This window comes from Filicampus tigris, chromosome 1, assembly GCF_054856515.1.
Source record: "Filicampus tigris isolate MCC_2025a chromosome 1, RoL_Ftig_1.0, whole genome shotgun sequence".
Classification (NCBI taxonomy): domain Eukaryota; kingdom Metazoa; phylum Chordata; class Actinopteri; order Syngnathiformes; family Syngnathidae; genus Filicampus; species Filicampus tigris.
Genome location: NC_141217.1, coordinates 23,726,560 through 23,753,807, shown reverse-complemented (window position 1 = coordinate 23,753,807; position 27,248 = coordinate 23,726,560). Strand labels below are relative to the sequence as shown.

The 27,248-nt window shown below is 41.0% G+C and overlaps 1 protein-coding gene across 11 annotated transcripts in view; it reads right to left on the bottom strand.

The window, feature by feature from the left end:
- agrn (agrin) overlaps positions 1 to 27,248 on the bottom strand; it is a 263,386-nt gene that overhangs the window by 84,658 nt on the left and 151,480 nt on the right. For all 11 annotated transcript variants that reach the window (XM_086027847.1, XM_086027856.1, XM_086027871.1 and 8 more), the window contains 4 exons: positions 19,760 to 19,984; positions 14,248 to 14,472; positions 11,783 to 11,989; positions 1,276 to 1,497 (listed from right to left, as the gene is read on the bottom strand). In XM_086027847.1, coding sequence (XP_085883973.1) covers positions 1,276 to 1,497; positions 11,783 to 11,989; positions 14,248 to 14,472; positions 19,760 to 19,984 — 879 coding nt within the window. The remainder of the gene's footprint in view (positions 1 to 1,275; positions 1,498 to 11,782; positions 11,990 to 14,247; positions 14,473 to 19,759; positions 19,985 to 27,248) is intronic.

The window sequence follows — 27,248 nt, the reverse complement described above, 5'->3', positions numbered from 1 at the left end:
GCACGACGATTACTGCCGTACTTTAGCTCAGTGTGTGTGCGTGTGGAGTGAGAGGCCCCCAAAAAAGAAGAAAGAAAATACTCAATCACCAATGGAGCCTGTGGGATAATTGGCCTGCCAAGATGGCATCGAGAGTATTCACTGAGTGGCTTTAACAAGCTGTAAATCTCTTCTTGGGACTGTGTGTCTGCAAAGTGGATCTGTAGATATTTGCTCTACTTGAAATTCCATTGTCCCCTGTGTGCTAATGATTGGCTGATGCGCCGACACAGCCAGATAATGCCAAGTGACTCATGTAGCCAATTACACACAAGTATGCTCTGTGTTCTCTTTGATTGGGACTAAAGTGCAACACGGCACTTAAAGGTCAGAGAAAGAATTAAGTCTACAGAAAGGCTGAGAATGGAGAGTTTCGCCTCTGTTAAAGAACATGGTGTTTTTCTTTGCGATTGATCCCATACCTGTGAAAGAGTACGTAATGCAACATGATAGCAACTGACTGCAGATAAGTAGCAAATCATTCACGTCCACGTGTCAGTAAGCATGCAGTGGCAATCATGTTCATCGGCATCTGTTGCCAATCCCAGCTCTTGTTTCCAACCAAGGCTGTTATTGTGTTTGGGGGGGTTTGTTTGTTGCTCTGATGTTTTTTTGTTGGTGTTGTTGGTTGGTGTTGTTTGGTATGGTTTGGTTATCTTGGTTTGAAATAGAGTTGCAATTGAGCCACATTTTAACAATGAATAAATCTGTCGATTATATTGTAAATTAAGGATTGGATCGGATTAACAAAACATGTTTTAATTTCCATGCCACATTCCAAAACGTTATTTCAAAGAGACAGTGCAGAAAATGCACAATCATAAAGTCATTATGATTTCGTTGCTTGTTAGGTCCGAAACAAACAGCACAATTTATTCCACATCAGCTGCAAAGAAAGTCAGCTAGGCTATGTGAAACACTGCACTACCAATAGCTTATCGCCATTTTAAAACTTTTTAATACCATACCGGTGATCTTTTGGGTGACATTTTATTACACTGAATTGTTGTGCAAGTTCAAGAAAACGTTACACAAGTTCTGCCGTCATCATTATTATTTTTTTGCATCTCTGACACCCTTTTGGAATGTTACAGAACCCAAAAAAGTACAGCATATTTGTACAAAATGCTACTAAATAATTTTCTGCAAAGTGGCAGCCTAATGTATGATTCTCCGAGCCTCTGAATGAGGTCCCGGCATTTGTCTGTTAAGTCACATTAACGTGCAGATACTCACCGCAGGGTCCTTTATGCTGGATGTGGATGGTTTTCTGTAAAGCGCAGCCCATCGCTCGCATCTCACAGGGGCTGCCGTAACTGCTGCCGTCAGAACCGCACACTGGGTCTGACGTTTGAGGGCAGGCTTCCAGGCATTCACACACGGGCTCATCGTTTTTGACCACGCACACTGCGCCGTGATGGCACACCTTATCCAAGCAGGGGCTCGGCGTGTTGAGATCTGAAGGCCAACAACCCAAAAGACAGAAAGTTATTAGGGAACAGTGACAGGGATTGGTGACTTCAGGCAGAGGTTGGAGAATGGTCTTGGGTTAGAACAGACAAAAGGTGACAATTTGGAGGACAGTTACATCGAGAACTGGGGAAATATGATTATGCATTACCACGCCGTTTTCTGTGATGCCTCGTCTTCCTGTCATTTTTTTCCTGATGTATTCTGAATCTTTGAGGAGTCTACGCAAATCGGTGGCATAGAGAACAGCCAAGAAAAGAAATGCCGCCCTGTGGCACAGCAGAGATGAAAAAGCCTACGAACAATAGTTGCGCTACCAAGTAAACGTCAGGATTAATTGACATTCCCAGTGTGCCCCTTCAAAGGCTGCCATTTGCATCTCAGCAAGAGCCATGGCTTGAGCCAAAGAGAGTAAAACACACAGAGAACAGACAGAAATAATAATAAAAAAATAATAATGAGGAAAAGAAAGAAGAAATAGTCTTCTGCTTAATAATTTAAAAACGGCAAGCTCCTGGGCAGAGGCAGATATGAAATGTGAACATCACAGGGAGGTGCCTGCTCCGGTCTCTTCGCTTGCACTCCAGCACGGCTTCATTAAAAACGAAGGCTGGATTTGGCAACGACACTTCTCGGGAGATGGGTGTAGGTGGGGCAGACGCGACCTGACTGGATCAGGAGAGTAGGAAACCCCAACAGTCGTTTGATGGGAGCCTGCCGCCCTGACTCAATCAATTCTTTCAAACCTGACGAGTCAATGGAAGTATTACATTGAGGTCTGACGGCGGGCTGGCTCGCGCCTTCTGCATCCAAAGTACGCGCGAGGCGACTTTCATCAGCGCCTTCAGCCATGAAGGATCGACCTCTCTGCCAAATGTGGTGCGTCTACAGGTCAGAGCGGCAAATAAATCTTGATGAAAAATTGCCAGTGAAGCCTCAGAGCGACTATGGTCTTCATTTGAAGTCTATTTATTCTTCGTTGCTTTTGTTAGAAGGTAACTTTGGTGTGACCATGAAGGGATTAAATAGCATCATTCCTGAGCCTGGTTGGAGTCTTATGATTGATTTGTGCTGCAATGGGTGCCTACATTATATGCCACATTATATTAACAACTGACAGACACAATGAGCATGATTTTCTCTTTTTTTTAACGAAGAGTATTTGAAATAAGCGTCAGAGTCCCCATACAATCTGTTCCCTAGAGCATTTATTATAATTCACAGAAAATAATTGTTTTGGGGTTATTGAGACTTGGAATTGGTGGTCTACTGCCTACTAAATTATGAGAGACACTGGGGGTGCACATAAACACGTAATCTGTTTATCACAAGTTGAATTCAGGCTAGCTTTGAAAACGAATGACTCCTCCGCAACCCTTTTCAAAGCGTGCAAGCTTAAGCTTAACTTGGGCCTGTGCAAAAGTTCACCAGCCAAAGTCACAAGCAACCGCAGCCTGCGATAACGCCTTTGTCTCCTATGTAAAAAAAAGATAAAAGTATTTCTATCCCAAAATGTTTTTATCACACTACCACCTCCTTGGGGCAAAATTTCCGCCTGATTTATTAATGTGAGGGACAAAAAAAAAAAAAACTAGACAACTTGCCAAGCTTAAAAATTGGTGCCATACTCAGTAAGAAATGTATTTCATTTTTCTCACAAATGGAGGAAGGCGTTTTTTGATCGTTGTCAACATAGTCCTGCGGGAGGGTAATTCTTCATATTTTGCCTCTTCCATACCCTTAAATCCAACACATCATGCATGTATCTGTGTTTTTGTTACAGAACGAACCAAAGCAGCACGTTATTTATTCATGAAAGTGACAGCTGAATGGGAACATCTGCACAGCCAAATACTTTGGCAGCTCAGCCAAGGCATTGTTGTTGCCGCTCCACAGGCTGAAGCATCGGTCCAATGTGCCAGTGATGGAAAGTGAGGACAACAATAAAGACTTCTGCTCTACATTTGGCACCGCCACACTAGTTCGGGACTTTACATTCTATGTGTTGCATCAATTTGAATTCAGAATGGCACGGCTCCAAAACGGATTACATTGGAGCCTCAGAATTCCGATGCTAGGGTTAAAAACTGAACAAAAGGTGAAACTTAGTGCAATGGAGATAAGCAAAAATACATTTCAGGAAAGCACACTAATCCTCAATTAAGAACGCTAAAAACATTGAAAGTACATTAAAGTAGCCTCATCTTCAGCACACCTTCCACATACAGTGACATGGCTTTTTCATTCCTAATCACTAACTGAATAATTAAGTTTCATTTTTGTTTTACCATACAGCTGTACTATACACTTATTTGTACACTTGTTAAACTGTTACTGCATAATTTCCCTGTACAGTTAAAGGTGATGATGAAGACAACCTGACCTTGGCACAGCACTTGGGAAATTCCAGTCCTAAATAATTGTAACGTGTCAACTCTAGCGTCCAAGCTCTAAAACACGCAAAACAGGCTAGTGGGGATAGTACAGTTCCATTAAACTCCTGTAACATTTTGCCAAATTGCTGGGGGAATATTGAGGTAAGTGCTGCTCAATTCATGCATAGGTAATTGCAGTCCAACCTCAACCCTGAGGGGCCAGGCGCAATTCAAATGGTTCCTGTTCGTACTATGCGGTCCGTGGAATTGGCGCATTTCAGGTGATGCTTGCGGTGGCCAACTGGCTGAGAGAAAGACCTTACAAAGCCCATTACAAGCCTGCATTCCAATGGGACACAGCCAATCCACACCAAGCACCACCTTGTCTGTTTTTTTTAAACTTGCCAGCCTTTGATCGAAATCCCTCGTCCCCTTTTGCATTAAAAGACATTCGTGTATGATATCAGTGAAGGGAAAGGCTCTATTAACATAAAAGAGAAGACGCACCCTGCGGGCTGTGTCTGTCGACAACGCCTGAATACTTATGAGGGGCAAGGGTGCCTCTCAACTAAGACCATGGTGCATTTTAAGTGTAATACAGAGCACATTTTTTGATTGGCCAATGGGACAGTTTTGATTTAGCCATATTAATTGGGCCTAAAATCAGGTAACCAGGAAAACACAAGTCTTCTTCTCTGTGATTCTGTACTTCCACGGACATCATCATTTTTCTATTCAATTGTGAAGTTTTATACTGAATCACAACTGATGTCATTAATTGCATTATCAACCAAAGTCAACACGGAGTGTTTAGTGAAGCAGAGTAAAAGTGCAATCAAATTAAAACAAATTTGCAAATGTGCGGTTTTGCTTGATTTCATCACAGCAAGCTCATGTCACTTCTGGCACCCTGCTGACCCAAATAATCTCAACAATTTCTGCTTGCGGAGAATCGCCCAAAGCTCACGTTAAGTGGACTGGCAGTCCGGCTGCTGTCAATCTGCTTCCCGCCGCACTTTCTGAAATTAATTTGATTAGGAAGAACAGCACTCAGGCTGACGTATGCTTTCAAAGCTCAGCAACTGCTTGGGAGTCAAAACCTTAACGGATGACTCTTGGGCACAAATGCAATGAACACAAGTTATGATTTAACACAGGTCACCTTCTAGATCCTAGCTGTGGCTAGCATACCAGTTTAAGAGGGCAAACTTGCATGTATAATACATTTTCTTAATACATTTTGGGGCTCTTCAAATAGAATAGTAAAAAGTACAAAATTGCAATATTATGTTTGAATCAGACTACAGTGGACCCCCACTATTCATGGGGGATAGAGACCTGGCCAGCCCGCGAACAGTGAAAATCTGTGTATAACTGATGCCCATTGAAATGCGTTCAGAAAAGAAATATGCATACTGTATATTTAGAAAAAATAATAATAATCTTCAACAAACACTGATAAACCCCCAATGTGCATTTTCCACACACACACACACACACAAAAAAAATTAAAAATCTGGTTCGGCTCCCCCACAAAACTTGAAGAAATTATTGAAAAGAAAAATCTGAAAATAGCTGTCTGTACTTCCCAGTAACACAAGCATGTGTTTTTCAACTACAACAACAAAAACAACCCCATAAACATTAAATTACATTTGAACCAAGAAAAACTAATAAATTCTTGAGAAAAGACTTGTACAACCAACGCTAGTATAAACCACGTCACTTACTAGTACTTAAAAAGTACCCATATAGTAGAAAAGATTTTGCTTTTTTTTTTTCATACCATAACAATAATTATGTGTTTCAAGTTATTTTTCTCCTTAAATTCTAATTGGTTAAAAAAAAAAACTAATTAGTTTCTAACTCTTTTGATCAAGTCTGGAGTACAGTGTTCCCTAATTACTTTGCGGTTCGCTTTTTGTGGATCTCTATTTCGGATTTTCATTTGTGACCATAACTTCATCTATAGCCATTTAAGATGACTATTTTGCGGGTTTTCTTGCTATTTTTCTTCCTTCTAAATTGGACTAGTCAAGAAATGAATATTAAGGTCGCGTTCGGTAATTTACTCTGAAGCCCGCGCACTACTCTGAGAGTGTGTGTGTTCGGAGAGGCAGAGCGTGCTCCCCTCTCATTAATTTCCAAACGCAGCCCATGTTCTAGAGCTAAACCAATCAGCAGCTCGTACTTGAACTGTTTCTATCCGGACTGCCTGACGCACTGGCGCACCGTGTCCCCAGTTGGAGCGCCAAGAGGGAGCACAGGCACTCTGTTGTCAGCGCTCTCTGAATAAGCGAATGACACTTTTGTACAACAGTCTCTTCGGAAACTTAGAATGCTGCTCAAATGTACCGTTCAGTTATTCAGAGTGCCCCCAAAAACGGAGCCTAATCCAAGCAGTACAAGCCGGATAGTAAACGGCTGCGCTCTGAAATTGTGAGTGGAGTGCGCTCTGCCTCAGACAGCAAACAAGGACGAGGACGACGAAGGGTCTGCAAATAACAAAAATGTTCAAGTTTGTCTTAAAACAGCTTACCTTAACAAGAACTCCCTGTTGCCTTGTAGTCAATGCTACAATACTGTTTGATTAATGCGCCTTTTAAATCCCTGTTTTTGTTATTGTGAAAAACGAAAGTATGTTGCTGTGACTACTTCCGGCAGAAGTGATTCTTATTCATTTTTTTTATTGATACTTTCAAACATTTACAAATATAATTGTTATATATCAAAGTGAAAATATCGATGTAATGCAACATACACACATAAAAAAACAACATAAAAAACTAATCTAAAAAGTGATTCTTATTCGCCGGAGAATTAGACGACAACGAAGAAGAAAAAGACGACGACGAAGATGAAAAAGAAGTACGTAGCACCCACGAAAACTGATGGAACGCTGTAGTGTCATTTCATACACTGTGAAATTTATTCACCATGCATTAGACAGACAGGAGGCTGCAGCAGCTCTAAATGGCAATGAAGGCATGTCTTTGACGCACAGTGACATGCTGCAGATCCAAATATCCTTTCACCACGCTGCGGGCGGTACAGACAAGAGCCAAAAAAAGCAAATTAGGCAGAGTACATTGCACACAGGTACAATGACACGTCGGGGACCCACTGAGCCATTTGGATTGTTAATGCCCAGTGCGCTGCAGGGACGTGGCCCACTTACTGGATCTTTCCTGCCAAATACAGACACTCGTCATTTTCAATATTAACGGGCTGATGATGAAAAATGAGCCATTATTAAACTATCTGGAATCAAATAAGACAAAACCTCTGCTTGTTTTGCGTGTGATGAATACAGGATGCTTGAGAAACCTTGCGAACGGATGTGAACTCATCCATGAACGTCAAGCAACTAAAATACTGCAATTCTTTATGGAGTGTTCGTAAATTATTTGGAATTCATTACATTACATACAATGTATTGCAGTCTGCAACATGGAGTGAGAGTCCAGTGAATAGTGGTTAGGACATCTGCCTCACGGATGAGAGGTTTTCGGGATCTCGGTTTAGCCCTTCTGTATGGAGTTTGCATGTTCTACCCATACTTGAACGGGTTTCCGCCGAGCAAACGGCCTTCCTCCCACAGCCACATGCATGTCAGGTTAAAATAGTGTAGGTAACTGATAGAATAATTGTTCGTGGGTTATACCATATTTACTCTTGTAATTATTCCAAGGTATTTTTTCAGAATTATAAACTTAGACAAAACAAGTTCATAGTGTTCCAGCTGCTTTCGCTCCCCTTTCTCTTAGAGCTGGAACACCTTTGTAATCAGGGACTCCGAAGAAAATAAAAAGAGAGGAGGCCCGGCAGAGGGTTTTAGGAACTGTAATCGTGCACTTCCCTGCGCCCTCCTTGCAAGTAAAAAGACAATATTGTTGTCGAGTGTCTTCTCTCCTCATTGTGTGCATTGTTTACGAATGTCTCACTTGGTGTGAACCAGACAGTAACATACAGTAACTCTAAGCAGTCCAGGGTGTACCCCACCCCTCACCCTAATTCTATTCAGACTTTGCAAGGAAAGTTTTAAATCAATTTAACCAAATCTATCAGAAATTTCCTCCCCCTTTGACATGGTGATATACTGAGGGACAAAAAAAAATGTTCCCAGAACATATCTCGACTAGTAATTGGCCATCTAAGAACAACTGAACAATTGTCACAATCCATCAATGTCTACTTTCTCAAACCAAGCTGTGCTGACATTGTAAGGATAGTGAGGCTGGAAAAAAAAACGTCATTGTATTATTGTAGACTAAAATTCATCTTTGTGTTCTGCACAGGGAAATGACCAATAAAGCCATCTGTGAGGATTTACAATCTGTTATCCATAAATTAACCACAATAAATATGTCTCCCCTTCTAATGAGACAAACAGGAATGGAGGTTTTGTGGTTGAGACGATTTAATCAATTGTACTTAACTTGGTGTACTATTGAAGTACACTGTGGCAAAATCTTAAAATAGAACGTAATCAATCAACGCGACAAATCATCACATCGTCGACACAGATGAAAGCGGAGCAGTTACCAAAACTCAAATTTGTTGGAGAACAAATTTTTACCAATAAGCTGATATTTTAATACTCTGGGCAATGAGGGTTTTTTTTTTTATTGGAAGGGATTTGCAATGTGGGCTTCAAGAATCAATCTGCTAAACTGGAAGTTAACTATGTTTTTCTTCTCCAAACAAATTAAAAGTAGGTATGAATGTGTAATATTTTAGATTAATGTAAACTAAAGCATCTTTCAACCAAGCTTTATTTACCATTTGGTGTGCAATTTAAAGCCAACTCAAACTATCCCACATTTCGGGGACCATTATTGGGGTAATGGAATGCACTAAATAAGAATATAATTTAGATATTTGTTGTCACTTTTGTTGATAGTGCAAGAAAGTGTTTTGAACATTTTTCTGAATTGCATGAAGCTAAATGACAACTTGCTAAAATCATGGTAAATGACAAAAGTGAGCATTTTGTACTGAATAAACCAATTTAACAGGTTTTCGACACAAGCGCTCCATTAATCCTCATTTTATTCGTTTCATCACTTTTCTGTTTTTAAACTTCATGTCTCGAAATAAACATTGTCAGATCAATTTACTGTACAGTATGTGTACACGAAAAGTGACCGGGTGTCACAAAAGCAACGGCGGAGCTGCTACGCTCCTAAACAGCTAGGCTAGCATCTAGATGATTTTAGAGTTATTATGTTAAAATAGCACAATTCAAGTCAAGGGATTCAGACATTATTATGAATTATTTCACAAACAATGCTTTCAATAGCTGATGACATTGTTTAATGAACGTGTAAATGTGTATTGATATTGACAAAAACACTTGACTGACACAAGAGCAAATGCAGCTATCACCAAGTATGCGTGCCAAACAAAGCCAAACGCTACCTCTTTGACATGAAACTGAAGCCTGGAGGCACTGATTGTGTTTGCGCACCAGGCTGACACTTTCTGACAGAGCCGCTGAACTGTCAACATGCAAGCATCGCAGAGGAAACCTCACACCGTGTCGTGTTGCCAGAGCTCTTTGGGTTATGGATTGAGTGCACACAAGGAGCTTGAGTCTTTTCCAAGGCTGCTAATCTCTACAGTGTTTTTAAAGACAGTGACTAACCTAATCTGCTCTCAGTTCTACCAAGACACTGACAAAAAAAAAAAAAGTGCAAATGTATTATGCGCAACTGTGCATACCGCCAGTTTGACAAAGCTAACTGTCTCGGTGGGCTCCAACGCTTTTCTCTTTTGATGTTTAATTAAAAGATGGAATCAAGCTTTGACGTTTGTGGTGTTCTGTTTTGAGTAATATGCAAATTTCAATAAGAATGCATTAAAAGCGCACACACACAAACTAGCTGCATGATGCGCTAGGGGAAGAGGAGGTATTGAGAGGAAAGTGGAATAACAAGACAAAAATGTGGGTGGAGTTGTTGGAAGGCACAAAAACAAGACACATCAGTGTTGGCACTGTCATTCCTACTGCTTCATTAATGCCAAGCACATGCAGACAAGTCGCGGTAATGAGGGACGCCGCCTGCTGATGCCGACAACATGAGATCGACTTTGGTATTCAGCTCTGCTCTCACGCGAAAACAGGAAGTATGTACACTTTAATGTGTTAAATCAGGTCATCTGCTCTGATGTGCATTTGGTCCTATGGGCTAACATCGTGGACAGATTACATTTACAGAAAAAGAAGTCGTACGATAAATTTGGAGTTAGAATCATTGCAGAAAAAACATCACAGTACCTCATGAGAATTCACCTTGTGTGACTTTTTGGGCTTTTGGCAACACGTATTCAAAAAGAATGAGCAGGTTCAAGAAAGGGTGTTAAAGTCCCCGGAATGCGATTAGAGCGCCTCATTGTCACATCATGAAAAAGCCCCGCGACAACCCAGTGGGATACATTCCAGCCACCCGAAACCTAAGTGTACGTATTCTCACGGCTCTAACGTAGTTGTGTGTCGGCATAGGAAAGATGCAAGATGAAGTAGCATCCATTTTCTAGATCTTCGTAGTGGTGTTTAACAAACAGTTTACAGCTGAAAGGGGCGTGGTTTCAGCACCTCCAGCAACCAATGGCTTGCTTTTTCATAATTTTGAAGCCTCATTTTATATTCTTATACAGAACCATAACAATAGAAAAGAAACCTTATTGGGGTTTAAGGCAACAAACTTCGATAACAGGCCCAAAGAAATACAAGTTCTGTATTTTACAGTGTCGAAATGCGAATTTGTAGACTGCAGTGTAACTAATAGGACATTTTGTGGACTCCTGCATTCTAATACACACAAGAGGAAATGTGGTAAATTCGTTTCATCACAACTTTTTGACCACAAACGTCATGAATATATCAACATTTTATTTGAAATGATTCCTTTTTAATGGCAAATTGTAGTATTTTCAGAGCAGCATACCTAACTAAATTGCGCACATCAAAATATTGTTTTTCTGAAATGACAATAGCTTTAAAAAAAAAAAAAAAAATCCCCTCAAATACTTCCTCTGCCTTTTGTCATTTTATCCACGGCTAAACTCAGTTTTATTAAATTCTGTGTTGCGATTGTATCTCCTTGGAATGAAAGGAGGATTTACTAGTTTGAAATTAAAGGCGGATTCATCCATAAAAAAAAGGCATGCAGCAGTGAAGCCGGCTGCGATGGGCTTTCATTTTCTGCTGCAAGGGTTTTTAATCAATATTTTTGGTAAATGGGGAACAGTTTATTTGGGTAATTTAGAATTTCGGGGCTGGTGTGCACTACAGCATGCAGAACAAAAAGAAAGACTTGGCCGGGTAGGTCTGGGAATAGAACTCGAAAAAGTAGGCAGACTTCTCCAACCTCATGGATCATATCAGTGCAGTAAGAGTGAAACAAAGAGACAGGAAGAAGAGCAGTGGTACAAGACCCCTCCTGTTCGATCTGCTCGGAGCAAAGTGGAAGGCCTCACCCCCCAGCATCCATCTGATGAGGTCGCCCATTGGGTGACCCCACTTTCCACCTGCAGCCAGACAGCCAGGAAGACACAGCCAACATGGACACAGACAGACAGACAGACAGACTGACTGACGCACTGTAACAAGAAAGAACAGCTTTTCTTTTAGACAACACGCAAGGCAACGAGACAAAGACAGATTGAGGGGGAGGTGGGTGAATGAAACATGCGCGTGTCGTTGGAGATGGAAGGATGAGCTTCGAAGATGAACAAGTGAAGTGAAGGCACAGGCTTGAGTTGCCCCTCCCCTTTCAAAGAGCATCATTGAACCATTTGAGACATTTGTTACTCAGTTTTACAAGGACAGGAAGGGAAAAGGAGGAGGGAGGCGGGAAAAAGACACTTGCTCCTCCTCCCTTTGGTCCACTCACCACAGGGCCCCGCGTGCTTGACGGGGATGAGGATCTTGCCCAGGCACTCGGCCTTGCGGCGCACGCAGTCGTTGGTATAGGTGTGGCCGTCCTTGCCGCAGACGGGTTTGTAGGTCCCGTCGCACTCGATGGGATCGCACGAGCAGCGAGTATTCAGCTGCTCTACCAGACACACCGCGTTGAAGCGACACTCCTCCGTACATTCTTCTGTAACGAGGGAACAGGAATCCACAGTCCATCGTAATGAGTCAGTCCAAATGCATACTGGTGAAAGAGCTAGCACTGGAGACGGTAACACAGCAGGGATTTATTATGCACACAAGTTTGATTTGGTACATCTACAGATGTCTTTTTTTTTCCAAACATTACATGATATAATAATGATTATGATAAATCTATCATTTTGATCAGAAAAGCGTATTGACTTGCGCATATGCTTAAATGGGCACAATCACACATGTGAAGTCAATAGCCCGTGGCATTATGGAAAAACGAACAACTTTACCAGCACGTTCAAACGATTTTGTCGATACGCTTCCATTTGTTGATTTGATTTGTTGACTAATATTTGATTCACGATTTACGTTCCATGAAAAGTTGTGAACAAAAAGTAGATATGTATTACAGTATAGTAAGTAAAAAAAAAAAAAAAACTTGAATACATGTGTAATTTGGTACTTGTAACTAATCCTTTTAATAAAAAAATATAGATTTTTTTTCATCACACTATTTTTGAACGTCCTATTGTGAACGTTAAATTATTAGTCCTTTTTATATTTATTTTATTCATGTTTACATCAGCTCGCCTCAATTCTTTTCTGTTATGCCCCCCCAGGAAGAAAACATTTATTTCCCACCCAACTCTTCGACGTGACTATAAATAGTATCATTTGTCTATAAAAAAATAATAAAATCTAAAAAAAAAATATTGGTGAATACCTTTAATAACTTTGTTTATCCTCTGCTCACACTCTGACAATTAGCGTGCCATTGCCACCTAGCATACAGTATGTGCACTTTATTCTAGAAGAGCAGGAAAAAAAAAGCATTTTTCCTGGGGTCACACGTGCACCCACGAGCATCATACCAGGTGCCCTCAGGGGGGCCCATCCCACTAGTTGAGAAGGGCTGGTTTATATGCGTCTTCTCCTAGGTCGAGTGATTGTAGTCTTGTGGTAACTGATGCTCTTATGATGGAAATCATGGAAAGCTTAATATTAAACTTTACCCAACACAACCGCACCCCAAGAAAGTTTTATAACACTGTCAACTCCAAAATGTAATTTTTCCGGCCAAGTTAAAGTCTAAACTATTACATTCATTACTTTTCGACTCACTAAGCAGAAATTCTCTTGGAAAATGATGAAAAAGATTAACTGGTTGTGTTAAATGGCAAATTTAGCGGTGAAGTGAGAAAATCCAATTTGAGGCCACTGTTCTCGCAGCGCTCACAAGGCATCAAAATTATTTCATTGCTGATCGGTGGATCAAATTTGTACAGCAATCCAATTCCTTTCCCCGCTTTTTTTAAAAGCATGTCACGCCACACTTAATTACATTGCTGCTCAATTTGAGTGAGAGGGCTACAAGGATGTGCAATAGCATGTCGAAACGGTCATTTTGATTAGTTACCAACTGGTAATTTGCTAAGGGATATGATTTCATGGATTGGTTTTCCAAATTGAATTGTTCTTTCATTTGAAATATGCATAGCAGAAAGGGCTCAACGAGAAGCGTGAGTTAGCACACACATACCGGTCTTGGAACTTTTGCTATTGAGTGTTTCAGTGAGCACTGAAACATGAGTTATTTAGATGAACAAAATCAATCGTATCAAAATCCCCAAAACAAAACTTAACAGCATGCTACTCTTCTGTACTATTTCTTATTATATTGTCAGGGACCAGATTTGAGAACGAATGAATGAATGTTGCGGTGTTCAGTTTGTAGTCTCGGCGCGTTTCTCAGCCTTTGACACAGACAACTCAAAAAAGGAGACGGATACTCTTTGTCTGTTCTTGTTTTTGATGTTCAACACGCATTACAGTCTGCCCACGCCGCTGCCCTGAACCTACACTGCTGTTCCTGAGCTTGGCTCTGATGAAAACACAGCGGGGAAACTGGTCTTCTTCAGAGGGCTATCTGGCAAACAGTCCACGCTGACAGCTATTTGTTAACTATGGTTTCCTCCTCCTGTCCTACTTACACTGATAGTCAACCTCAAGGCTCTTATCAGGCTGGAGGAGGCTACTGTTTGGATGGTACTGACCCGAAGGCCTCAGAACCATTTATCTCTACACCACTGAGAGGGGTTACATTGGGGTGAGGTCTTAATGCTACCTTGTCAAATATTAAGCAGAACTAGATCCGTGAAGGGTTGTGTGCATGACATTGTTGTGACGGGGAACGGCATCTTGGATTGGACTGGAGGAAGAGAAAGTGTGCGAGGTTAAGTGGGAGCTTACCCAGCCCTCTGCAACGTCCCGCGTGAATCTTCCTGAGTTTGATGCCTTTCTGCAGGCCCGTTGCTCTCATGGCACACTCGCTGCGGTAGGTTTCACCGTCACTGGCGCATAACGGCTCGCTAGCCGGGGGGCACGACTCGGGCAAGCCGAAGACGAGCGGCTGGCGGGTGATGGCCTCGACCCGGCACATTGTGTTGAGGCTGTTCTCGCTGTCTTTACAAGGGTCTGTGGAGACACACGGACAGTATTTGCATTAGCGTACAACAATGTCAAATATTGCAGATTCCACAGAGGCGAGGAGGAATGCCGTTACAACCGATGAATACAGACACATATAACTGATATCACGTTTGACATTGGCAACTGTTTATGTCTTTATCGTGTTTCTTCATCCCTGTGAAACTGTTTAAGGTACATCAATTTGTTCCAAGCAAGGAACTCCGAATACATGCTCTTGATTTGCGAAATAAAAAAATCTGCTTCAGTAGCTCAGACCATACATGTAGCGATAAAAAAAAAAAAAACGCTCGTCATTTGGGCTTTCTGTCCTGTAATCTAAAATACACTGGCAATGCAAGAAAAATCAAGTTGAAAATTAACAATGGATCACGCAGTTCCAACATGGCAACTGCATGGTGAGAGCAGGTGAGATGCCACTTTAATGTAGCCACAGAAATGCAGAGATGATTGTTAGAGGAGAAGAGCAGAGTCTAAGAAAGTGGAGAATTGGAGAAAACTCTTCCATTACCGCTGCTCTACACATATATTATATTATCTTTAGCCTAGCAACTGAGAACACCTCCGAGTGAGCTCTTGATCGAAAAGGAGACAAGGAATGAGATAAAGAGGCAGTCAGTTTGATTCGCTCCCCATTGCTGCTCCTTCTTTGCCGGCTATCCTGTTTGGCCTTATCAGCCCTGGATCATAATGGGATTGGTTTGTGGATGAGCAAGAGGACGTTGTTACGCATCGAAACAAGACCCTGGGCTTTATCCTGCTCGACACATTTTTACAATGAGGCAAGACAAAGGATTTATGTTGCAGTGTGACATTAAAACGCAGCCGTGCTTTGCACGAGAATTACCAAATACTGAGCTGTGTAATCCAGGAGAGCTACAGACAAGAAAAGTAAATGTGACGACTAAAGGCGACCCCTATTAGGGTAATTAACATTGATTTAAAAAAAATTATAATAATACAGATGGGAATGTTGATGTGAATCTGCAAAAACAACCTTAAATGTTGGAATAACCCCGCATTGTCAATAGTTGGTGTTCACAAAATGTGAGGGCTTTTCAAAGTGTGCGTTTAAAGCAAAAACACAACAATAGTGTTGTTGTCTACAACTTTCTGTGATTGTCACATACAACTGTGCACTTCTACACTAACAACTTAGACACGTCATCTCCTCAGTTTTACTACTACTACTACTACTGTTTTTAGCATTTCAAAATAAATGTCAATGGTGTCGTTTTTGTATTGGTCTATTTGAGATTGTAGTTTGTATGAGTGGGTTCGGACTGGAATGTATGCATTCGATGCAGATATGGGCAAACGCACAACAGCGCTGTGGTCCTTCATTGATGTCTCAGTTATGATGCACATGCACATGCCTACTGGACAATTCACTTGCACTTCATTTTTCACTGTTTTTATTTCAAATTCTTCCATGTTGAGGCCTTTTTGGAATTTGACCATTTTTGAAAATGGTGTTGTGGAAACTAGGAATGCGTTTTGAGCAAATAAAAGATCATTAGCAGTTAATTCTTAATGTTATACCATTTATATAAATTTTAGATGGAAGAAACCACCAAGAAAAGTCTGTATATCCATATGATTATCATTTTCCCCATATCCTCAACAAGCAATTAATCAGGTATAATACTCCTCCCTTGTGTCAACAGCCCCGAAAACAGAAAAGGGTAAATGGTTCCCAAGCGATACGAAGCAGAGCGAAGGCCAGAGCAGTCTGGCTTGTGGGAGTCAGAAGATTGTTTTCTAGCAGCACAATGCAGAAGGGGCGGCACGGTGGTCGACTGGTTAGCACGTCCGCCTCACAGTTCAGAGGTCGTGGCTTCGATGCCGGGCCCGGCCTCCCTGTGTGGAGTTTGCATGTTCTCCCCGTGCCTGCGTGGATTTTCTCCGGGTACTCCGGTTTCCTCCCACATTCCAAAAACATGCATGGTAAGTTGATTGGACACTCTAAATTGCCCCTAGGTGTGATTGTGAGTGAGGATGTTTGTCTCTGTGTGCCCTGCGATTGGCTGGCAACCAGTTCGGGGTGTCCCCCGCCTACTGCCCGAAGACAGCTGGGATAGGCTCCAGCAAGCCCCGCGACCCTTGTGAGGAGAAGCGGTATGGATAATGGATGGATGGACAATGCAGAAGCTTGAGAAGACACGCAAACAGGTCTTTTATCGCATCGCACGTGGCGCCTCTGCATAACGCAGCGCCTCACCGCCAGCCAGGCCATTACTTGAGAGCAACACCATTACCTCCCATTAAGTGAGAAGAAGAGTTTCCAGGTTCCCTGCTCTCCTCCAGACGAGCAAGGTGGGTAATTACAAAAAGGATGGCTTGTTTGCTGCAGAAACTAGCAGCGCGGATAAATCGGGGCAGCACCGCTCCCTGTGGGCCGACTCGGGCTGGATTTATGCGACCAACCTTCTGTCTGCAGACCTGCATATCCATCTCCCATTGCCCACCACCAGGCTCTGTCTCTGAGAGAGAAACTGCTGTGCTCTCTCTCCATCTGGCTCTCCACAACAAAGGGGGGGGGGGGGGGGGGGGGGGATCGCCTTGGGAGTAAACAACCATTGCAAGTTGAAAACAAGTTTGTGTGTGTGTAGGGGAGGGGGAGTGGTGGGGGAGCCAGGCCGTGTGAAAATGACAAGTGCTACTTAGAGGAACAACAGTTTACACTACGGGAGTGCTAGTGTGAGGCAAAAAAAATACAATGAAAAATGAGAATTAACGGGGGCACATTGTAAGTAAGTGGAGAATGTGAAGGAGAAATAATAGCCAGAGGTAGTAGATAAAGTGAAGAAAAGAAAGAGCCGACATGAGAAAAACACCAAAAGAGTTTCTGCTTACAAGAAAATACGATACTATCATTAATTTGAGGCTTGTCCAAATAGAAAAAAAAAAGTTTTACTTTGCGCGTTGTATTTTTTTTGTTTGTTTGTTTGTTTCACAGATATATTGAAGCTCTTTTCATAGGATTATGTTTTATTAATATCACAATTACTCCACTTAACTAGCAAGTCACGTGTTTGGCCCTGGTTGCAGAAATGCTTCTGATTGGCAAAATAATTCCTATGGTTATAATGCCGCTTGACAGCTTTTGAATGTGTTTTCATGTGGAACAATAATGGTATCTATAACACCATCGGTATGGACATTTATTTTCTTACAACAGGTGTGGGGGAAATGGGTCATCTCGATGAAAGCCTTGAGCTCGGAAATAACGGGGAAGAAAAAAACACAGCCAGGTCGGGTGAGTAGGAAGGTTGTCCCAGCACCGTGATGTTCTTCTCTGCCAGAAGCTGTCGGCTGCTCCTGCACAACGCTCACCTCTTTTTGCGCACTTAACGAAGCTAACGCTAAAGGATCTCTTTGTAGATATTATCATCTGGTCCACATTAAAGAGGGAAACTCATAGTTTGTAGTGTTTTCTTGTGACACCAGTCCTGGAGCTTTTCTGACACACCTTGCGCATACAAGGTTAACATACTGTACAGTGTTTTTGCTGAACTAAGTCATAAGAGTAAAAAAAAGATGCTTTCAGTCAAGAAAAAGACCTTCTGTTTTGTTTATTTTTCTTCCTTTTATGAAGTTGTGGTCGATTGCTCATAAAACTGCTTCCATGGCAAGAATTAAGATAATGTATTTGGGGCCTGTCGTTGTTTAAAAACTTGCATGTTTACTTGTGGTACTTTGAAATCAAATATAAACATTCTCCTGCCAAATTTATTGCCCCAATGGATGCCGATTGACACAATTGTTTTTAGTTACCATAATTTCCCATGAATAATATGCCCTTGTATAATACTAAAATCACCCTTTAAATGTGATTTAAATGTTTTTAACTCTTCTGTTTGTAACTGTTTTTAAATGTTGTACTTTTAATTATGTGAAGTACAAAGTACATCGAGTTACCTTGTGGATGAAATGCACTATATAAATAAGGCATTTTGTCCCTAAAATGTAAGACAAAGCAACTACAATTTTCATTTACTCGCATTCCAGTGCAATCAGTAATTTTTCATTTATTGTTAATTTCATAATTACTATTCTTGAATGATTTTTGTAGCTTGTGTACTTTTGCTCCCAATTTCAGCCATTAGTGGAAAGAATATTTGCTGGGAGCTGAGACATTGAATCTGCAAAGTTGCTTTGAGTAGCAGTATTGCTTTTTTATATTTGACTTTAATTCAATCCTATTTGAAACACAAAGCATAAAGTGGACATTTATGGTGATAGTAGTAGTTCAGCCACGGTTCAGATCGGTTCATTTATCATCTGCGGTTATGACGTGACATCGTCTTTAGTGACGTCTCCATGAAATGAGATCGAAAATCCTTGCCTCATCATTTCCCCCAAATGCTGTATTTCTACCTCCTACCGAATCACTCCACTGTAGAAATGCCGCGACACGCTGGACCACATTTACTTCCGAAATCACTACGTCGTGAGTGACGTCGTCTCTTCTTCTGCAACTGCCTTGCCTACAGATATGCTGCACTACTGGCTTTCACTAAACATGGAGGATCTTAAAAAAAATACACTTTAATGACACACTCTAGTGGCTGTAAAAAACAATCTAAAAAACTCACATATATGTTAACATAAATTCCACACCCTCCCACATCCACTTTGCAAGGAGCAACAATTGTTACAATGTTAGGTGACACTTCAGTATGCAAATAGCCAATGACATGCCCTTATGTGCTCATAAGTACCACGAAAGGCTTGTGGCCAATGCCGGCGAGGTAATGGGGATAACGGACGCGTGACCATATGGACTAGGGGCTTGAAACCAGTGCTGAGAAGAACATCAATGAGTGTTCTCATTGAAGAACATCAATGAGTAATAAAGAGGTAACTAAGATCTTATTTAGCTGTACTTTGGCAACTGCACTGGAATTTAAATTAGAACACCAGACAACTCATTATATTAAATACATTAAATTATACCAAAATTTGTAAAATTACACATTAAATATGTTGGAACTCAAGCATGCCTTTTTTTTTACAACCTCTAGGTACTGGTAAATGTTTATTGAATGTGAAAAATGTGTGTTATTTTTACTGACTCTTGTACAATACAGGGGGACAATTTTTTTCTTTTTTTGCCAAAAAAAAAAAAAAAAAAAAAGAGTATAAATCACAGGAAATTACCATAGTTAAAATCTTGGCAAAATACATTTGTTTGATGGGAAAAACCTAGGAGGGTGTCTTGTGTTGTGTGTAATGTGACAAAATCCCAATCCCAAAAAGTCCCAAATCTTACCGCATCGACCTTGATGTTGCACCCTGATGTTCTTGTGGTGCTTGCAGGCATACTGATGCAGCTCACACTCGTTGCGGTAGTCCTTTCCATCGCTGCCACACACCGTCTGCTCTGGTCTACCCTCACAGCCCAGCGGGCACATGCATTTAGCCGACAAGCCGTCACTGGACTGGACACAAATACTGCCGTAGCTGCAGGTCACCTCAGTGCAAGGGTCTTTGAGAACTGAAGGCAGAGAAAGACGGGGGGGGGGGGGGGGGGGGGGGAACAGTTGAAGTCCAAAACACTGTGATTCTCACCAGCACTCCTGCCAAACACTTGTACTTGAGGGCACTCGCTGTTACTGTAACAATGGACTGTTTCATAGCATACAGTCCATTGTATTTAAGTGGTGGCTAGTGCACTTCGGAAGACCCATTGCAGTCATTCCGAATGTCAAGAAGCACTTGACATCCCTCGGAGGGGACATACTGTCGCGGCTTTGTGTTTCATTCTGATTTAGAAGCTTTGAATTCCAAACATGCTTTTCTGCCATGCTCCAGCGAGCTTTAATCGTTCCGGCCAAGAAGGGACCCATTGAATATTTACCTTGCCACAAATGAGTCCAAGAGCGAGAAGAGAAAAATGGGAAAGGTATTCTACCGGAGGACTTTGTTTTCAGCCTAATTAAACAGCGTGCCACTTGTCGCAGAGTGATTCACTGGTGCAACTTTTAATTCTGCCGATGCTTGCTGCCACCAGCGGGGGCGGTTGGAGGGGCTCTTAAGCGCCACATAGGGTAATGCAACACAATCGGCACCCCACAGAGCAATTCCTATTCATCAGTGGAACGTTTGACTGTATGAACTCTCATTAAAAGAGAGGTGTAATGCCGGGAGCTCTCACATTTCCAAAACCTTACAAAATTGTCCTTGGCGCAACAAACATAGCTGGAATTCATACACAGTATAGTGAATTCAGATATACGCAAGCACACACACATGCACGCCCACATAGTGGCCTCCACTCTAATAGAGACCATGCCCTAATTAATTGGTTGGGTCATCTACTTGAACAAACGGATGAGGAAAAACAAACCAGCGGTGCCTCTAAATGGCTGTAATTACGGAGACCACCGCGCACTGAGGTACAAGTCTTTACCACTTCACAGATGACATCTTTAAAGCTGAAGTTTTAGTTGGAGTTTAAAGTAGTATTTAACTTTGACACCAAAGTCGTATTATAATATGGAATAATATAGTGTATATACTGTGGATATCAAAACTCAAATGAAACACACACTCCGCTGTTCTGTTCATAAATACCCCCCACTTCCATAAGATGAGGAAGGATGAGTAGTATTGTCCCTCCCGCTTTAAAAAAAAAAAAAAAAAAATCTACTTTTTGAAAACATGATCCCCTGATTTTTGCCTTTGGGATGAAATGACACCACTGTCTTTTTAATAAGAGCCGGAGATGTGAACAGAGATACTTTACGAATATGTAAGAAGAAAGAGCTGCTATGAAGACTGCTCTTAATCAAAGCATATCCCCACTCGTTCTCTCTCTCTTTCTCTTTCCTTATACTCAAGACACATTTCCCTCCCTTTTATTTTCTGCTCCTGTCAAGTCCTTTGGAGGTTTAGACAGCACTAAGACTTGCTAACGAACACTTTCACCCCACTTTTTTTTTTTTATATATCTATATTCCCGGAGTATTTCAAAAGGAACTCTAGACCCAATTTAAAACCATTCAAAGCAACTTTCAAATCAAGCATTAAATAGCGGCTCTCACTTTGGAAGACTGATGAAAATCATACAGTCATTGTAAGCCATCAGCAGCGGTCGCTTGATGGCAGCCACCGTCACACTCTAATTAGGTCGGAACAATGAAGCACTGATCCTCAGGTCCTGAAGTAATGACCTTGCCGAAGCTAGCAGAGCAGCTCAAAGGTCATTGTAAGCCTCAACAGTAAACCGTACATGCAATAATGCTGGCCTAATGCAGCCCCCCGAATTTCGGGTACGCACCCAAAACATGCCTCGGATCAGTTTGGATTGGGTCGTCAAATGTCAGAGTTGGGCAAACCCCGGTTTAATGAAATACACTGGAACTCAAATCAACTTGTAACACAAGATAATGAAAGAAATATAGGGCGGTGAAATTGAGGTGAAATTTTGAAGGGGCAAAATGAGATGATCCTTGCTGCCAATTAAATGAACCGCTATCAGTGGAGAACATCTCAGCGTGTTTTAAACTGCGAAGGTAATGACAAAACTGAAGATAAGGAGACTGACTGATAAACTGACAAGATAAAGATGCAAAGCAATGACATTTTAGCACAATTGCAGTGAGACAGCATCTCTTGAGTCAGGTTGGAAGCTTTTGTGTGCGTTTTTTTGAGATTGGTTGCTCTAAGGGCTGAAATGCACCAGCAAGTTTTTAAAAGAGCAAGTCAACCCAAACATTTTTCTATGCAGGCCCACTAGTTGAAACAAGGCAATATGATTCATATGAAGTTAAGCAGCAAAATCCACCTGTTTTGTGTGATGTAAAAACGGGTGGCTTTTGTTGCTTTAACTCATAACTCATATTCCAGAAATACAATATCAATCATAATTCTGTGTTTCAACTAGTGGGCCTGCATAGAACATATTCTTTCAAAAAATATGTTTGGGTTGACTTCCGCTTTAATGTTAACATTGTAAATAGGGTAACAAATTGTATTTTCTTTTCATATCTCATTACATCATGAACGAACTGTGATGACAAAATGCATACGTAGAGAGAAGGTGGGCATCTATAAAGGTGTACAATTTGGTGGTCCAAATTCTGATTATATACTCGTATATGATATATTGTATAGATTCTGTTTCGGTGGAGGTCAGCGAGTGACTGAGTTTAAGCAGCCTTTGTCAGCTTTTTATTCACGTTTGACTTTGCCATTGTTTTGATGTTTTTTGTTTGATTAACAATTTCCAAAGCTCATCTAATGACATGATTGAGAGCATTTACACGAAAATAAGTCAGTGATATTGTCACTCAGTGGGTTTAAATCAGAGAGCCCACATTTTCAATCAGTGGCATCGATGGTGATTACATGTGCTGGGATAATTGTGTGGTTCCAGAGTAAAAAAAAGACATGATTGTTATAGTTTCAGGACTTTTGTACTTCCAATTAGACACAATGCTCGCCAAATACCACAACGGTATGACAGCAATTCAATGAGATATAATGAAAAAAAGTTCTCCCCTTTCGGATGATATAGTCGGTCGTGTATGTGACGTGTAATTAGAGACCACCTCCCGATCGTGCACTCCCGGGTGTGACCGACCCCCCGCGCCCCCATAGGGACATTTAACATAGTTTTAAGATAATGATTATAATTTGTTTAATAAATTAATTTCTACAATGATTCAGAGGGAAACTCCCATGCTGGTGTCATATTCTGATTGAAATAGCATGAGGTCCACCACACATCTGCCTGTGCCTTGATTAAACACCCTAAAATCACGTTAGATCCCCGGTTCTGCAAAATAGACCATAGCCAGTCTAAAATTCAGTCTAATTTTCATCACCAAATTGTGAGATGTGCAGAGCGGCGCAGCAGCAGCAACGGGCAGTAAGGCGTAGCGTGTCTACCAAATTCCCAAACATGCCGACCTAGACCGTTGCCCCGGCACGAGAATGACGATGCGCCCGTTTTTACACCGAATGCAGACTACTTTCTGTCACCAAATTATCAGACGCATCGGGGACGAGGCCGCTTCATGTGTCGGCTCGCCCAGACAGGCAGAACACGGCCCTAAACATGCTAGACTAGACTTGCCCTGGCATGAAAATTACACCCATTTTTACGGCGAGCGCTGGGGCGCCAGTCGACCGAAATAGGGCCCTAGGTGTTCATTTCACTTCAATTTACTCGGACCACAGCTAAGAATGTTACAATGTCCCTTAAAACATTGCCTGCAAACGAAACTACAATCCCATCATAATATTTTTATATGATGGTGCGTAATCAAATCTTTATATGGCGGTGTCACGATGAGTGGGAAATTGTTTCAAAATCCGAACAAATTGGAGCAAGCGCTCTCGAACAGATTGACTGTATTAAGATGAGATACATTGGTGGTACTTTCCGACTAGTTTCAACATGCAGTATCTTGAAGTTTTCAAACAGTATATTGGTTGAGGTGAGAAAATACACTTCAAAGCTCTTCTCAGTGATGTTTTACGAGACTCGGTTACTAGATGACTGACAACTGCGAAGAACCAAGAGCAAGGAGAGGAGGATAATGTCTGCCTCAAAAGTGGGGCAGAGAGGCTTTAGAAGATGGGGGCGATTACTGTGATCCTCTCCACTCTCATCCAAACCCCAGGCATCCAGGAGGCAGGTGGGTTGGAGTACTAGGGTGGGCTCAGCTCTGCTCTCTGATCCACTGTTTGCCACTGCAACTTTATTAATGCTTCATTAGGGACAGGAAGTTGTCAGCAACATGCTGGTGTGAGCTGGCTCCCTGCCGACGCGGCATCAACAGCAGCCTGTGTGTGTGTACTTGTGCGTGCGTCTTTGTGTGTCTGTGTGTCGGTCTATGTGGAGACCGAGTGGCATTGCATGTGTCGGTGCATGTTGAAAGGTGTGTGGAGGTGAGTTTGCAAAGCGCATAAATGTGTTTTGTGCATGCATGCGAATGAGCGGGCTGCTTCCTGTAGTGTAGGCAGTGATGACAATGGGGGGGGAAGGGGGTGACTGGAGGGGAGCTGGAGCTAATCAAATGCAATGATGCGATGTGGGAGAACTTGGCAGTGTGAGTTCTAATCAAGAACTCCCAACCTCCCAACAGCAGGAGAAGAAGAAGAGAAAAATGGCAACAAAGGTGGCCGTGACATGAAAGAGACAAAGTCATTTGAGAAACATTGTAGGAAAGAGAAGTGAAAATGTGCAGTTGTATAATGACAACCCGTAACATAAGGTACACCTGCACATCGAATAAGAGCTACAACAACTGTATGAAACATTCAAGAGTTCAGTAAATCGCACTGCCTGTCATATTTTTAAGTTAGGGATATGTTTTATTGTTGTTTACGCTGAATCATAATTAGAGCTTTTTATAATCAAGTGGAACACAGTAAATTTTGCGACATTGGTCTTTGTTTGGATTTAGAAACACCAAAATAACAGAATTGCAAATAATCCAGGTTTAAAAACATTCAACATAATAAAAGCTTTATTAGCCATAAATTTGTATTAAAAACACCTTAGCTTTGTTCATGACAAAAAAAGTAGTGTTCATATTTTGTATGTAAAAACCATAAATCACTCAGTCGTAAATTCAACGACAAATGACAAAAGTGTATTATGACACTGTGTCGTGCCACATTTGAATTTGGGAAATGAAAAACAAAACTATATTTTCATCTTTTGATAACAAGTACTGACATGTATTGTGATGTTGGATTCTTACTACTTTGAATTTGAGTTAACTTCACACGGCTAGCTGTGTACGATATTTTCTTCAGACTTTAGTTAACAGCCCTTATTGAGGCTGCCCCTTCTTTGGGAATAAGTGCCACTAAAAAAAGAAAAAGCAAAGAAAAAAAAAACCAAATACATGCCTAGAGTTTATACTTTAATGCTGCACCGAGATATGATTTTTTTTCTATGTACAGCCCATTTATTGGACCTCATTAGTTTCTGCTGGTGGTCTTAACATAGTGCCCAAATAGTACTTTTCCCCTCAGGCTGAACTTTTTCTTTTTCTGCAAAGTCTTTGTTCTTGCTTATAATCTTCAATTTGAGTTTGCTGCCATCCAGTACTAATGAGATCCAACTAAGAGCACATACAACAAAGTACAACTGCTGTTTGTTTCGGCATTGTCAGGATCTACTTTGAGTATAGTACTTGTTTACGTTTGGTTGTTTTATCAATGAATGACAAGGTTGATATAGGTTTTAGAATGTCAAACTCAATGTGTGATTTTCATGTACTCTTGCAGTTGTGGTCAATTACAATTTTATCATAAGAAATGTTTTTTTTATATATATATATAAAAATGTACTGTATTCATGGTATATTTTATTCGTTCTTACAAAAATGTTTTTATGAAAGTGGAGGGACAATAATGTGGAGATAAAAAGTGGAAACTTGAATACTTTACCCATTCAAATGCAAAGGCATGATTCAAAGGAAAACGTTTGAGAATGTACTTAATGAAAGTATTTCATAATCTAATTTTTTAAATTATAAAAAAAAGCGCTATTGCTATGGGAACAGTGAACCAGAGCCAGTTTTTATTCACTAAATTCAATTAACTCTAAATGAACAAACTGAGACAAAAGAGAAAATAAAATGTCAGAGCTTGGGATGAAGCATAGAAAGTAAATGTGAAGGCTGAAGTAAATGTAAAGGTTGAAGGAGAAAATGTGGAGAAATGATGTAGAGCAATGCAAGTGGTAATAAGACTGAAAGGTGCGGAAGTGAGATAAGGGAAAGGGTCAGGGTGGCGTAGAAGTGGACAAACTCTGAAGAAATAAACAACATTAATGTGGCAAAAAAATAAATACAGACGATGACATGAATCCAAAAGAGAGAGTGGGGAGTAGGCTGAAACGATGAGAAGGCCAAAGGGTTAATATTGCTTCATCCTTCTCAACACAAGGTCCACTCGAGGATAATTCTCCATGTTTGATGTCGTTCTTCAAACAGTCCCACTGGAATGACACACTTTTTTTTTTTTTTTACTCCATGTGCCCTTGAGAATGCAAGGCGAACCATAAAATCTTCCCATCATTCATCATTTCCCGAGCAAAGCACATTAGAGTATGTGTCTCCAACTTAATTTCACAACTTCAAGTTTTGAGAGTAAAAATAGTGTCCATAGCTATAAAAGTGATATTACATATACTGAGAATTAGGTTTGGGATGAACTTCACTGTTATTGCACATTTAATGTTTATATGACAGATGAAAGGATGGGAGTAAAGTTTGTCCGTATGATACTCTATATACTAAATACACTATTTAGTGTACAATAATTTGGTAAACTCAGTGTGCGTGAGTTCAGTTTCTGGTTAAAATGGAAAAAAATATATATCATCATCATCATATTATTCAACAGCACAACAAATATAGAACAATATAAAATAACGCATTGAAATGATGAAAATGGACCCCTCAAGAATAATGAATACGCCTTAAAATATAAACATGTGTTTTAGGCTATGATCCTACATACGGTGTTAGCATCAGTGTTACTTGCAAAAGTGCATGATCAAAAGATGACACCATTGATTGCTGCTTTCATCCGGTGGCTGCCGGCTAGTTATTAGCGACTAAACTGTTAATGCGTATACGTGGGCAGGCTGTGCAAAATCCGCTTGCATTTTCCTGCTTTCCACTTCATCACTTGGGTGCTACGCGTTCAACTGATTCAACGGATTTGTTGTTTTGTCTTAGTTTTGACGACATACCTTCCACAACGGCTTCTTTGAACAACGGGGATACCGC